Genomic DNA, 15,408 nt, shown 5'->3' on the forward strand with positions numbered 1-15,408 from the left:
GGTTATTCTCTCTCTGCTCAGCTGGTATTTCTCCCCTAGGTTATTCTCTCTCTGCTCAGCTGGTATTTCTCTCCTAGGTTATTCTCTCTCTGCTCAGCTGGTATTTCTCTCCTAGGTTATACTCTCTCTGCTCAGCTGGTATTTCTCTCCTAGGTTCTACTCTCTCTGCTCAGCTGGTATTTCTCTCCTAGGTTATTCTCTCTCTGCTCAGCTGGTATTTCTCTCCTAGGTTCTACTCTCTCTGCTCAGCTGGTATTTCTCTCCTAGGTTATTCTCTCTCTGCTCAGCTAGTATTTCTCTCCTAGGTTCTACTCTCTCTGCTCAGCTGGTATTTCTCTCCTAGGTTATTCTCTCTCTGCTCAGCTGGTATTTCTCTCCTAGGTTATACTCTCTCTGCTCAGCTGGTATTTCTCTCCTAGGTTCTACTCTCTCTGCTCAGCTGGTATTTCTCTCCTAGGTTATTCTCTCTCTGCTCAGCTGGTATTTCTCTCCTAGGTTCTACTCTCTCTGCTCAGCTGGTATTTCTCTCCTAGGTTCTACTCTCTCTGCTCAGCTGGTATTTCTCTCCTAGGTTCTACTCTCTGCTCAGCTGGTATTTCTCTCCTAGGTTATTCTCTCTCTGCTCAGCTAGTATTTCTCTCCTAGGTTCTACTCTCTCTGCTCAGCTGGTATTTCTCTCCTAGGTTATTCTCTCTCTGCTCAGCTGGTATTTCTCTCCTAGGTTATACTCTCTCTGCTCAGCTGGTATTTCTCTCCTAGGTTCTACTCTCTCTGCTCAGCTGGTATTTCTCTCCTAGGTTATTCTCTCTCTGCTCAGCTGGTATTTCTCTCCTAGGTTCTACTCTCTCTGCTCAGCTGGTATTTCTCTCCTAGGTTCTACTCTCTCTGCTCAGCTGGTATTTCTCTCCTAGGTTATTCTCTCTCTGCTCAGCTGGTATTTCTCTCCTAGGTTCTACTCTCTCTGCTCAGCTGGTATTTCTCTCCTAGGTTATTCTCTCTCTGCTCAGCTGATTCCCCTCTTTCTTGCCATCTAACATCTCTTTCTCTCTCTCTCCTTATTTATTCCCTCATTCCCCTCCCTGTCCTCCATTGTCTCTCCTTGTTATTCCCTCATTCCCCTCCCTGTCCTCTGTTGTCTCTCCTTGTTATTCCCTCATTCCCCTCCCTGTCCTCCGTTGTCTCTCCTTGTTATCCCCTCATTCCCCTCCCTGTCCTCCGTTGTCTCTCCTTGTTATTCCCTCATTCCCCTCCCTGTCCTCCGTTGTCTCTCCTTGTTATTCCCTCATTCCCCTCCCTGTCCTCCGTTGTCTCTCTTTCTCTTCCTCCAGCTTATCTTTCCCTGGATCCCTCTTCCTACTCTCACCCTGGCTCCCGAGGTAAAGTGCTTCCCTCTTTCTCTCTCTGCATCTTTCTCCATGGATAGCTCCAGAGCGTGAGGGGGGGCTTCAGTCCTCCAGTAGGCCCAGACAGTGCTCTCAAACCTGGATTAGACTAAGCTGAGTGGCCCCCTGGAGCTCTGGAGTCTCTCTTGCTATACCTTAGGACAGCATACACTCACACACTAAGTCTACTGCCACTAGTGGGCTTGTCCTGGCATCTAGTAGTGTGTGGATGCATAGCTTGTAGTGTCTAAGGCTGTTTCACAGGAAAGTTGGTGTGCTTGCATGGAGGCGCATGCATTAGCATATATAGTCTGTGTCTTTGTGCATGAACGTGTTGCTTATTTTGGTGTGTGTGTGTACAGTATACATGTATGTGTGTGTATGCTGCCGTGTTTTCTTGTTCCCCTGCTAAAATGTGATTGTCTCTCTCGCGCGCTCTCTCTCGTTCTCTCCTGTTCTCTATCTATCTCGCTCTCTCTCCAGTCCTCAGTGCTGATAGGGTGGAGCAGATGACCAAGACCTACAATGACATTGAGGTTGTCACACATCTATTGGCTGAGGTGGGCTCTCATTGGTGCACGGTCTTTGACACATGGTGGTGATTAGTTGTCATTGATGATTCTGGCCGCGTGATTGGTGGACTAACTGTTGTATGTATCATTGATTGCAGCGGGATCGGGACTTGGAGCTGGCCGCTCGGATTGGTCAGTCTCTGCTTCAGAGGAACCACCTGCTCCAGGAACGCAATGAGTCTGTGGAGGAACAGTTAGCACAGGCCCTGGACCAGGTAACACACATACACTACTGTACACACACACACTACTGTACACACACACACTACTGTACGCACACACACTACTGTACGCACCACACCCCCTCTGACCCCCCTGTCCCAGGTGCACCAGCTACAACATGAGCTGGGGAAAAAGGATGAGTTGCTGCGGATGGTGGCCAGCGCTTCGGAGGAGAGTGAGACTGATTCCAGCTGCTCAACGCCGCTGCACCCCCGCCAACCCCTAGCACCAGCTGTGGCCCTCAGCCAGCTGGAGGCCCTGCAGGGGAAAATGTCTGATCTGGAAGAGGAGAACCTGGCCCTACGCTCTGAGGTATAGCTGACATGACACCTTATTTCCTAGAGTTCACTACTTTTGACCAGGGCCCATAGGGTTAAGGTTAGGATAAACGGTAGGGTGATCTGATCCCAGATCTGTGGTCCGTGCCAATTCTACTTCGACTGTGCACTTTATGCGGTCCAGGCTTTTAAAGGCTTCATAGTGGGCCCCTCACACCTTACTCTAACCTCTGTACCTCTGGTCCGACCAGGCCCGTCATTTGATAGTTCCTCACACTTCACTGTAAACCCTGTGGTCCGACCAGGCCCGTCATCTGATAGTTCTTCACACCTCACTGTAAACCCTGTGGTCCGACCAGGCCCGTCATCTGATAGTTCCTAACACCTCACTGTAAACCCTGTGGTCCGACCAGGCCCGTCATCTGATAGTGCCTAACACCTCACTGTAAACCCTGTGGTCCGACCAGGCCCGTCATCTGATAGTCCCTAACACCTCACTGTAAACCCTGTGGTCCGACCAGGCCCGTCATCTGATAGTTCCTAACACCTCACTGTAAACCCTGTGGTTCGACCAGGCCCGTCATCTGATAGTTCCTAACACCTCACTGTAAACCCTGTGGTCCGACCAGGCCCGTCATCTGATAGTTCCTAACACCTCACTGTAAACCCTGTGGTCCGACCAGGCCCGTCATCTGATAGTTCCTAACACCTCACTGTAAACCCTGTGGTCCGACCAGGCCCGTCATCTGATAGTTCCTAACACCTCACTGTAAACTCTGTGGTCCGACCAGGCCCGTCATCTGAAGACGGAGACCATCACCTTCGAGGAGAAAGAACAACAGCTGGTCAGCGACTGTGTCAAGGAGCTACGTGAGTCACATGCACTCAAACACACACACACACACACACACACACACACAAAAAAGGAATGAATCAGGTCAATTAACAAGTAATTAGGTTATTGATCTCTAATGATTAAAGAGCTGTGTGGGTGTGGGTTGGTTCAGGCGAGTCCAACAGTCAGATGGTGAACCTGACAGAGGAGCTGTCCCATAAGAATGAAGAGGTGATGCGACACCAGGAGGAGATTTCCCAGCTCCTCTCCCAGATAGTAGAGCTCCAACACCGCGTCAAAGAGGTGAGGGGAGAGGAAGGGGAGGAAGAGCACAGTTTGAAGTTGATGTTGTGGTAATAATTGTAGAGTAATAGTACTAAGGAAGTGTGTTTCCAGCTGGCCCTGGAGAAAGAGGAGCTGAGGATTCACCTACAGGCCTCGAAAGATGCCCAGAGATCACTCACTGCAGAGGTGAGTTGTCTAGCAATGAACAGTTCAATGAACTCTGACTCCATAGAAGTTCCTTAAGGTGGGCCCTTTTTCCGAACTCTCCAACATCATTTGAACCACAGCTATATGTCAGAGCAGAACTGCACCTGATAAGCAGTATGATATGGCCCAGAGTTGTAGTATTTAAAATATTATCTTGGGTTTCGTCTGTTATGTTGACACAAGCAGTGAATTTGTGTTCAATGTTATTAGCTGCATCAAGGTTTAAGTTAAGGTGTTTATTACTGAAGAATGAGTATGTGTGGAATACGGTCATGAAGTGTGGGTATTTAAATGTTGTGTAACTGAACCAGCTAGCAGAGGGTTAACTGTGTTGTTGTGTAGCTGCACTAGCTAGCAGAGGGTTAACTATGTTGTTGTGTAGCTGAACCAGCTAGCAGAGGGTTAACTGTGTTGTTGTGTAGCTGAACCAGCTAGCATAGGGTTAACTGTGTTGTTGTGTAGCTGAACCAGCTAGCAGAGGGTTAACTATGTTGTTGTGTAGCTGATCTAGCTAGCACAGGGTTAACTGTGTTGTTGTGTAGCTGAACTAGCTAGCAGAGGGTTAACTATGTTGTGTAGCTGAACCAGCTAGCGGAGGGTTAACTATGTTGTGTTGTGTTGTATAGCTGAATGAGCTAGCGGACCGTAATGTAGAGTGTGTGGGGATGCTACACGAGTCTCAGGAAGAAATCAAGGAGCTGCGCAGTAAGAACACTCCGTCTGCAGGCATGAGACGACACCTGCCCTACGGACTCTTCCCCATGGTGAGATATATACCTTCTGTAATGTGTGTGTGTGTGTTAGGGATGTAACGATTCACCAAAACACAGCTTTAAAATGTTTAAGATACAAGTGCTTCGGTCCGCGGAACCCAAACCGAACCAAATGTAGCATGCATCGGTCAGACAATCTATTCAAAGTGAAAAAACCGCTGGTTCACTAATATCTTTTGCTCATATTATATTATTTCTACCTTCAGAAAATACCTCATATTTTGTGACAACTGACGTGTCCTCTCCTTCAGTGTTGAACTGCATGTAACTGTGTTGACCGTCATTGATCTACAAGTCATTTTGCAATGTCGAACAACCGCAGGCAATATCATTAGTCTAGTTAAACTGCGCACTGTGCCCAGCTTCACACGCTGACCAACGTGAGGTAACATGCATTTCCACGTAGTACGCTGGGGGTGATTAAACAACGGAGCCTCATTCATTTTCTATGGAGTGAAGTGGGTGGGGGGACCGTCGGGTGATGCGAGCATGGTTTAGGAAGCAGGAACAGGGCGGTACTAAAAATGGGGAAAGCTGAACTTTTTGCAAATACTCTGCGACATTGTGCCGCTATTGACCAATCTAAGCTCACAATAGCTTCCAACCACTAGTTGATTGGCTGTTGATACCTAGCACTACCTGCCCTGCTTTCTAGCACCCACATGAGCTATCCAAATGATTATGTTATGTGAAAGTTGGGCAGGAGGCTGTATTGCATTAGTGGAAACCTCAGGTCTGCCGGTTTTTACTAGCTGAAGTCACTTTTCGTAGCAGGTTAGAAGAATTAGATTAAGGTTAGGAAAAGGGTTAGCTAAAATTGTCTCCAAAGCAAACATATCTAGCAACAACCAGGCCTGCCTTGAGAAGCCATGGATCACAGGATTCATCCACACCAAGCTAAAGGCTAGAGCGGCCTCTTTCAAGAAGCTGGACACTAATCCGGACGCTTATAAGAAATCCCGCTATGCACTAAGACAAACCATCAAACAGGCAAAGTGTCAATACAGGACTAAGATTGAATCCTACTACACCGGCTCTGGATGTGGCAGGGCTTGAAAACTATTACGTACTATGAAGGGAAACCCAGCCGCAAGCTGCCCAGTGACGCGAGGCTACCAGACAAGCTAAATGCCTTTTATGAGAGCACCAGCTGTTCCAGAGGACTGTGTGATCATGCTCTCCGTAGCCAATGTGTGCAAGACCTTTAAACAGGTCAACATTCACAAAGCCGCGGGGCCAGACGGATTACCAGGACGTGTACTAAAAGCATGCGCGGACAAACTGCCAAGTGTCTTCACTGACATTTTCAACCTCTCCCTGGCCAGGTCTGTGATACCTACATGTTTTAAACAGACCACAATAGTCCCTGTGCCCAAGAACACTAAGATAACCTACCTAAATGACTACTGCCCCGTAGCACACACGCCAGTAACCATGAAGTGCTTTGAAAGGCTGGTCATGGCTCACATGAACACCATCATGCCAGAAACCCTAGACCCACTCCAATTCGCCGACCGCCCCAACAGATCCACAGATGACGCAATCTCAATCGCACTCAACGCTGCCCTTTCCCACCTGGACAAAATGAACACCCATGTGAGAATGCTGTTCCTTGACTACAGCTCAGTGTTCAACATCATAGTGCCCACAAAGCTCGTCACTCATTTAAGGACCCTGGGACTAAACATCTCCTTCTGCAAATGGATCCTGGACTTCCTGACGGGCCGCCCCCAGATAGTAAGGGTAGGTAACAACACATCTGCCAACACTGGGGCCCCTCAGGGGTGCGTGCCTAGTCCCCTTCTGTACTCCCTCAGCTGCGTGGCCAAGCACGACTCCAACACCATCATTAAGTTTAGGCCTGATCACCGACAACGATGAGACAGCCTATAGGGAGGAGGTCAGAGACCTGGCAGTGTGGTGCCAGGACAACAACCTCTCTCAATGTGAGCAAGACAAAGGAGTTGATTGTGGACTACAGGAAATGGAGGGCCAAACAGGCCCCCGTTTAACATCGACGGGACTGAAGTGGAGCAGGTTGAGAGCTTCAAGTTCCTTCGTGTCCAACAAACTGTCATGGTCCAAACACACCAAGACAGTTGTGAAAACAGCACGAGAACACATTTTCCAACTCGGGAAAGTAAAAAGATTTGGCACGGGTCCCCAGATCCTCAAAGTTCTACAGCTGCACCATCAAGAGCATCCTGACCGGTTGCATCCCAGCCTGGTATGGCAACTGCTTGGCATCTGACTGACAGGCCCAGTACATCACTGGGGTCAAACTTCCTGACATCCAGGACCTATATACTAGGTAGTGTCAGAGGAAGGCCCAAAAAATTCGTAGACTGTTCTCTCTGCTACCACATGGCATGCGGTACCGGAGCTCCAAGTCTCCTTTACAGCTTCTACTCACAAGCCATAAGACTGCTGAACAACTAATCAAATGGCCACTCAGACTATCTACATTGACCCCCCCCCCCAGTGTTTTTACACTGCTGCTACTCGCTGTTTATTACAAATTACGTTGACTATCCTGTACCCCCGCACATTGACCTGGTACCGGTACCCCCTGTATAGAGCCTCCACATTGACTCTGTACCGGTGCCCCCTGTATATAGCCCTCACATTGACTCGGTACCGGTACCCCCTGTGTATAGCCTCCACATTGACTCGGTACCGGTACCCCCTGTGTATAGCCTCCACATTGACTCGGTACCGGTACCCCCTGTGTATAGCCTCCACATTGACTCGGTACCGGTACCCCCTGTATATAGCCTCCACATTGACTCGGTACCGGTACCCCCTGTATATGTTATTGTTATGTAAATGTATTGTTACTTTTTGATATTTTTTTTTTTTACTGTAGCTTATTTAGTAAATATTTTCTTAAATCTATTTCTTGAACTGCATTGTTGGTTAAGGGCTTGTCAGTAAGCATTTCATGGGAAGGTCAACACATGTTGTATTAAGGGCTTGTAAGTAAACATTTCATGGGAAGGGCTACACATGTTGTATTAAGGGCTTGTTAGTAAACATTTCATGGGAAGGTCTACACATGTTGTATTAAGGGCTTGTTAGTAAACATTTAATGGGAAGTGTAACGGTTTTCTTGGTGAGAAGGAGAGTCGGACCAAAATGCAGCGTGTCGATTGCGATTCATGTTTAATGAAAAAACACACTAAACACAAACACTACAAAAACAATAAACGTAACGAAAACCGAAACAGCCTATACTTGTGTAAACTAACACAGACCAAGGACATCAGGACTCTAAGGACAATCACCCACCAACACACAGTGAAACCCAGGCTACCTAAATATGGTTCCCAATCAGAGACAATGACTAACACCTGCCTCTGATTGAGAACCATATCAGGCCAGACATAGAAATAGACAAACAAGACATCCAACATAGAATGCCCACCCAGCTCACGTCCTGACCAACACTAAAACAAGGAAAACACACACGAACGATGGTCAGAACGTGACAGGAAGGTCTACACATGTTGTATAAAGGGCTTGTTAGTAAACATTTAATGGGAAGGGCTACACATGTTGTATTCGCCACATGTGACAAACACAATTGGATTTGGTTTCCACTAATGTGATGTTGCATGAGGTAGGCAGCCTGTTACTTTAGTTTTGGCAGTTTTGCTTTAAACAATCAGTCTATATGGTAATTTTTAGACATACAGGCTAAAGTTGATAATTGAATAATGAGGAAAGCAAATCATTTCTGCGAGGCGCACTGCGTGGTTGAAGCGATGGGAGAAGAACACGCAATAAAACATTTAAAACACAAAAAGTTGTGCCATATATTCATTGGCTATGTCATAGCTCATTTGTAAACAATAAATATTGATACATTACTACCTCAAACACTTAAGCTGCAAAAACATCAAGTTAATCCGTGGGTGATGGGGATTTCAGAACCAAAGTGGGGGGAGAAAAAAACCGGCTACATTGCCCACCTTATCTGATAGTGGTAATGGGGTGGTAGTATCCTTTATGGCTCAGATCAGGTGCCTAAATGGCATACATAATTTACACACAGACACAGAAGTCAGCTCAGACAGATCCAGCTCAGACAGATCCAGCTCAGACAGATCCAGCTCAGACAGACACACAGAGATGTCAGCTCAGACAGATCCAGCTCAGAGAGGGCCAGCTCAGACAGATCCAGCTCAGCGAGGGCCAGCTCAGACAGATCCAGCTCAGCGAGGGCCAGCTCAGACAGATCCAGCTCAGCGAGGGCCAGCTCAGACAGATCCAGCTCAGCGAGGGCCAGCTCAGACAGATCCAGCTCAGACAGATCCAGCTCAGACAGATCCAGCTCAGAGAGGGCCAGCTCAGACAGATCCAGCTCAGAGAGGGCCAGCTCAGACAGATCCAGCTCAGAGAGGGCCAGCTCAGAGAGGGCCAGCTCAGACCGATCCAGCTCAGAGAGGGCCAGCTCAGAGAGGGCCAGCTCAGAGAGGGCCAGCTCAGACAGATCCAGCTCAGACAGATCCAGCTCAGACAGATCCAGCTCAGAGAGGGCCAGCTCAGACAGATCCAGCTCAGACAGATCCAGCTCAGAGAGGGCCAGCTCAGACAGATCCAGCTCAGAGAGGGCCAGCTCAGACAGATCCAGCTCAGAGAGGGCCAGCTCAGACAGATCCAGCTCAGAGAAGTCAGCTCAGGCAGACACACAGAGATGCCAGCTCAGACAGATCCAGCTCAGAGAGGGCCAGCTCAGACAGATCCAGCTCAGAGAGGGCCAGCTCAGACAGATCCAGCTCAGAGAGGGCCAGCTCAGACAGATCCAGCTCAGAGAGGGCCAGCTCAGACAGATCCAGCTCAGAGAGGGCCAGCTCAGACAGATCCAGCTCAGAGAGGGCCAGCTCAGACAGATCCAGCTCAGAGAGGGCCAGCTCAGACAGATCCAGCTCAGACAGATCCAGCTCAGACAGATCCAGCTCAGAGAGGGCCAGCTCAGACAGATCCAGCTCAGAGAGGGCCAGCTCAGACAGATCCAGCTCAGAGAGGGCCAGCTCAGACAGATCCAGCTCAGAGAGGGCCAGCTCAGACAGATCCAGCTCAGAGAGGGCCAGCTCAGACAGATCCAGCTCAGAGAGGGCCAGCTCAGACAGATCCAGCTCAGAGAGGGCCAGCTCAGACAGATCCAGCTCAGAGAGGGCCAGCTCAGACAGATCCAGCTCAGACAGATCCAGCTCAGAGAGGGCCAGCTCAGACAGATCCAGCTCAGAGAGGACCAGCTCAGACAGATCCAGCTCAGAGAGGACCAGCTCAGACAGATCCAGCTCAGACAGATCCAGCTCAGACAGATCCAGCTCAGACAGCTCCAGCTCAGACAGATCCAGCTCAGAGAGGGCCAGCTCAGACAGATCCAGCTCAGAGAGGACCAGCTCAGACAGATCCAGCTCAGAGAGGGCCAGCTCATGAGCTCCATCCACAGCAGATTTGTATTTAGAATGGAAAATGAATGTGTTTATGCAGCAAATGTCAGTGCATCGATTCATTCTCTAATTAAACCCAATCATTTCAAACTAAAACGTATCGTTCCTGTATCTTATTTGAGCCCATGTATCTAGGTATCTATCAAATGATCTTTAAAGGGTAAGATGCATATTCCTAGTGTGTGTATGTGTGTGTGTCAATCCTATTTATGTGTGAATATGTGTGCGTTTGCCCAATAGTGTGTGTACCTATTAATGAGTGTAAATGACTGTGTCTCAGGACTCCCTGGCAGCAGAGATTGAGGGCACCATGAGGAGAGAGCTGAGTGTCGAGGACGAGGTGGCTTTCCAGGACCAGAAGTGAGTATAGAACACACACACACACACACACACACCGACAACAACAAACACACACACACACACACACACCGACAACAACACACACACACACACACACACACACACACACACACACACCGACAACAACACACACACACACACACACACACACACACACACACACACACACACACACCGACAACAACACACACACACACACACACCGACAACAACAAACACACACACACACACACACATACCGACAACAACAAACACACACACAAACAGAAGAGCAAAAGCAATCAAAGCAGAAGCTCCCCTCTCTTCCTCTTCTCTAACTCCCCTCCTTCTCTAACTCCCCTCCTCTCTTCCTCTTCTCTAACTCCCCTCTCTTCCTCCTCTCCTCTCTTCTTCTCCTCTCTTCTTCTCCTCTCTTCTTCCCTCTCTCCCCGTCCCCAGAGTTTCCCAGAAGAAGGTGTTTCAGACTGTACGCGTGGTCAACGAGTCGGTAGAGCGAGCTGCGGCGATGGCCACGCCCCCTATCCCCGGCTCGGGAGGCAGCTGCCTGGTGATGACGGCCCAGCCCTTCCTGTCCGCACAGGGGATCGACCAATCCCACGGCCGCGCCAAGTGAGTTACCCAGGTTGATCCTGATTGTTAGACCTGCAGTCTAAAGCACCCGTATTGACTGTAGTGGATTCATTGAGTCAGTGGCAACAACATGTGAGAGAATTTAAAGCATATTATTTGATATGATTTAATTCAAACTTATTTCAGTGAATTTAGAGCCTACAGAGGAGTATATTTGGGTAAGCATGTGTTTGTGTTGCGTGTCTGTCTTTGTAGTAGGGAGGAGGTCCCGCTCGGCAAGCCTGGCGCACCAGGAGGAAATGACCTCGTGTCGGCGCTGCACCGCCTCTCCCTGCGGCGGCAGAATTTCCTGTGCGAGCGGCAGTTCTTCCAGACGGAACGCGACAAGAAGCTGGAGGCCCTGGCTGGGGGGGCGGAATCGGATGTGGAGGGGAGTGGCTACAGCTCACCAATGAGCAGCGTCATGTCATCCTTCACCAACCTATCAGAGTTCTCGGTCTCGTCCAGCTGTTTTAAGACCTTCCTGCCTGAGAAGCTGCAGATCGTCAAGCCCATGGAGGGTAAGGATACGTTCATGCTTTAAGTGTAGTCATGATAATGAACGCGTTCCAGGCAGTGCGATAAGCAACCCCTCTGCACAAATCTACCAGTGATTGAATGCCACATCATCTTTTGCATTCAGGCATCAGATTTCAGTATGTTAGGCTGCGTTTAGACAGGCAGCCCAAATCTGATAATTTGTCACGATTTTATCAGAGGTGATTGGTCAATAGACCAATATCTGATGTGAAAAGATCTGATGTGATTGGACAAAAGACCAATTAGTGAGAAAAATATCAGAATTGGGCTGCCTGTCTAAACACACCCTTAGAGATGTGGTTCCTGAATGTAGGTGGCCTGGAATGCAGCCAAAAGCTATGATATCTATCCAGGAGTTATTCCTGACCCAATATCTATGATGTCTATATTATCATATCTGTATACTGGTACTCTTGAAATTAGGATATTAATTAGGAGTTTTAGTTTAGTTGTGATGTAACGCATTGATCCCTGACCTCTAACCTTTGCCCTCTCTAGGCTCCCTGAGACCAGAGTTTGAACCCACTTGGTCACATTATGATATCTGTCAACTGTAACACTCCTAATTGTCATCTGTGAGTAACGCATTTGACGCCTGATCCCTAACATTTAACCTCTGACCCCTCTAGGCTCTCTGACTCTGCACCACTGGCAGCAGCTGGCCATGCCCCACTTGGGCACCATCCTGGACCCCCACCCGGGCGTGGTCACCAAGGGCTTTCGGCCCCTCCCCCATGATGCTCTCGCCGACACCGTCTACCGCCTCACTGACCTGGAGGAAGACGAAGAGGGAGGCGACGAAGAACAGAAATATGACATGAGAGGTACTTTTATTCACTATGTACATTTCACAATTGATACATACATACATACATACATACATACATACATACATACATAGTGTGGCAAAAAAGTATTTAGTCAGCCTCCAATTGTGCAAGTTCTCCCACTTAAAAAGATGAGAGAGGCCTGTAATTTTCATCATAGGTACACTTCAACTATGACAGACAAAATGAGGAAAAAAAATCCAGAAAATCACATTGTAGGATAGATAGATAGATCTCTCCTATTGTAAAATGACTGACTGGGTATTTTATATAGATATAGATATATATATATATATATATATATATATATAGATATAGATAGATATAGATAGATAGATAGATATAGATAGATAGATAGATATAGATAGATAGATATAGATAGATAGATAGATAGATAGATCTCTCCTATTGTAAAATGACTGACTGGGTATTTTATATATATAGATATATATATAGATATAGATAGATAGATAGATATAGATCTCTCCTATTGTAAAATGACTGACTGGGTATTTTATATAGATATAGATATATATATATATATAGATCTCTCCTATTGTAAATGACTGACTGGGTATTGAAAATGAAATGATGATGTCTTATTCATATAATTATGAAAATAGTTTTTTTGTAAACGATTGATTTAAAATCATTTAGCAGTCTCACTAACAAAGGTTTGGGACTTTTCAGGAAACAGAGGGAAGGAAGGGACAGACGCCTGGGAGAAGAAGGGAGAGGAGGAAGAGGAGGAGGAAGGAGGGATCACCTTCAAGGTGCAGTACTCATCAACACCGGAGGAGAACAGGGAAAGGATTAGGGAGCGTTTGCCGTTGAACAGGCCACCGGTGTCTCCCGTTTCTCCCGTTTTCGTACCAGTACCAGGCTCTCCACAGCTCCCTCTAATCCCGATCACCTGTGACCTCCCTATGACCTCTAATGCCCCCTGTGACATCATCAGTGTCCCGGCCCTCTTGGCTCTGCCCGTCAGTGTAACGTCCATGGCTCCTGTCCAATCCCAGAGCCTGACTGTCACCAGTCTTACTGCTACAACCTCCTCGTCAGGTAAGTTTTAAAAACATTTAACATTAAAAGTTTAACGTTATAGCTGGAATCCTTAATGGTGAAACAGCCGTGTCCGTTTGCGATATTAAAACACCAAATAAGTTATTTTAATCAACGGAGACTGTTTTTCCCCTCTGACATAATCGTCCTCGCCGTTGAAGAGCACAATTAGTTTCACCGTGCTGCCCGACGCTCCCCAGCCCAGCAACAACAACCATGACAACGTGGTGGAGCGACCAGTGGTTTCCCCTTACTGCGGATTACATCCTTTAACCAATCATCATCTTCTTTCACAAGATAAGGAACTGAAAAGGGCCGTTATTGGAAGCCGTTGGTCTGTGATGGAATGTTTGAATGGTGTGTTTTGTCTCTTCAGTTTATAACCCGGGGAAATGTCAGAGTTCAACGTCTTCCACCTACACCTTTACAACCTGCCGCATCCTGCACCCCTCTGACATCACCCAGGTCACCTCCAGGTACACACACACACACACACACACACGACTATGAAGGTGATTGGTGTTGTGTGTTTGTGCTGTAGTGTTTATGACATGGCTGTGTGGGGTAACATTGTCTTGTCTCTCTCTCTCAGTTCCCACTGTCAGTCTTCTGTCTCAGAGTACACTCCCAGCTCCATGAGGACAGGCCCCAGCACCCCGGTGACCCCCTGCAGGCTGAGTTTGGGGGTGGACTCCTTCCCCCCTCGCCGTCCCCCCGCCCCCTGTGGCCTGGCCAAGCTGGTCCTGGAGAGGGGCATCTCTGCTTCCCTCTCCACCGCCGATGCCCCCCCTCCCTCTCACCTTAAAGCCCCACTCCCCCAGCGTCTCCTCCCCAGCACGCCCCCCAACTCCCCGTCCCACTCGCCGACCCCCTCGCCTGTGCCCTTTGAGTCCCGCGCCTCGGCGCCAGCCACCTGTGACAACTTCCTGGCGTCGCGTCCGGCCGAGCTCTTCCTCCAGGACGTGTATGGGCTAAAGTTTGGCCGCACCCATCGCCCCAACCTCCCCAGCCCCGACCCCGCCTCACATAGCTTCAGCCACGGCCCCAGAATCAAATCCAAAGCCAAACCCGACCCCATCAATGTAAACTTAGTCGAGAGGCTACGCCGGCTGGGATTGGTCAAGGTTCCCCAGGGGGTGGAGCCGTTGTCAGAGGGCCTGGTGCGTCAGGACTCGGCCACCTTCCTAGCCACAGGCGGAGGCAGCCTATTGGACGGCCTGCGGCGGAACCAGAGCCTCCCCGCTATGAGTGGAGCGACGCGGGGAAGCCCCTCCCACCATCTGGGCCAGGCCCCACCTCAGCCACCCACCTCCCTAGCCATCGCCCCGCCACTCTGGGGCAACCTGAAGGGGCAGCGCTCTGTCCGCTCTAGGCCCGCCTCCACCTCCCATGCCCCACCCCCTTCACTCAAACCATGAAGAAGTTATGACACTACAGGGAGACAGGGTTTGGAGGGGAGCCAGCACCGAACAGAAGCATTTGGGCCCACACCCTCTCTCCTCTTTCCTCCCTCCACCCCTCCCTGCCTTGCTCCTTCTCCACATCTCTTTTAGACTGATATTCGATGAAGAAAAGGGCAACAAGTGGGGGGAAAAAGTCCCTCTCCTTTTTTATAAATTATTTTTAAAAGCACAATATTGTTAAAAATGGAAATGTGCATTAATGCCACGGTGTATATGCCATTTTAAAAGCCTTAGATTGCCTGCAAAGGGCTTTATTAGATGTTCCTAACCTTGCCTGCCTTCCCCCTCCAGCCCTCTAGGAGTGCTGTAGGTAGACGTTCTCCCTGCTCTCTTCTGCTCTGCCCCTGCAGTAGTTATTCATCTGTGAGGCTCTGGATGCTCAAATAGATGGGAAGATGACCGAGGGAATAAGTAAGTTGATGAGGGCTTGAGAATGTTAGAGGGATGGGGAAGAAGAGGTAGAAAGGGGAAGTGGCAGAATGTGACAGAATGTCAAGGAGGGGAAGAACAAGCAAGAGAAAGAGATGAGAGGGA

The 15,408-nt window shown here is 48.7% G+C and overlaps 1 protein-coding gene across 1 annotated transcript; it reads left to right on the plus strand.

The window, feature by feature from the left end:
- The first annotated feature begins 1,334 nt into the window (after nucleotides 1-1,334).
- Nucleotides 1,335-15,408, plus strand: LOC139412734 (trafficking kinesin-binding protein 2-like). The gene is made up of 15 exons (XM_071159410.1): nucleotides 1,335-1,376; nucleotides 1,866-1,942; nucleotides 2,053-2,169; nucleotides 2,279-2,488; nucleotides 3,246-3,324; nucleotides 3,462-3,592; nucleotides 3,686-3,760; nucleotides 4,408-4,545; nucleotides 10,294-10,373; nucleotides 10,812-10,982; nucleotides 11,199-11,503; nucleotides 12,152-12,346; nucleotides 13,040-13,411; nucleotides 13,788-13,887; nucleotides 14,004-15,408. Exons 2-15 carry the CDS (start codon nucleotides 1,892-1,894, stop codon nucleotides 14,827-14,829), a joined length of 2,850 nt encoding a protein of 949 aa, XP_071015511.1. The 5' UTR covers nucleotides 1,335-1,376; nucleotides 1,866-1,891; the 3' UTR covers nucleotides 14,830-15,408.

This window comes from Oncorhynchus clarkii, chromosome 7 (assembly GCF_045791955.1).
Source record: "Oncorhynchus clarkii lewisi isolate Uvic-CL-2024 chromosome 7, UVic_Ocla_1.0, whole genome shotgun sequence".
In the NCBI taxonomy this organism is placed as follows: Eukaryota; Metazoa; Chordata; class Actinopteri; order Salmoniformes; family Salmonidae; genus Oncorhynchus; species Oncorhynchus clarkii.

What these genes read in the sequence shown, in the direction of transcription:
- LOC139412734 (XM_071159410.1), top strand. Translation starts at nt 1,892, where the DNA reads ATGACCAAGACCTACAATGACATTGAGGTTGTCACACATCTATTGGCT. An exon ending in TCACACATCTATTGGCTGAG is followed by an intron (nt 1,943 to 2,052) that starts GTGGGCTCTCAT and finishes CATTGATTGCAG; the next exon opens with CGGGATCGGGACTTGGAGCT. An exon ending in TCCAACACCGCGTCAAAGAG is followed by an intron (nt 3,593 to 3,685) that starts GTGAGGGGAGAG and finishes GTGTGTTTCCAG; the next exon opens with CTGGCCCTGGAGAAAGAGGA.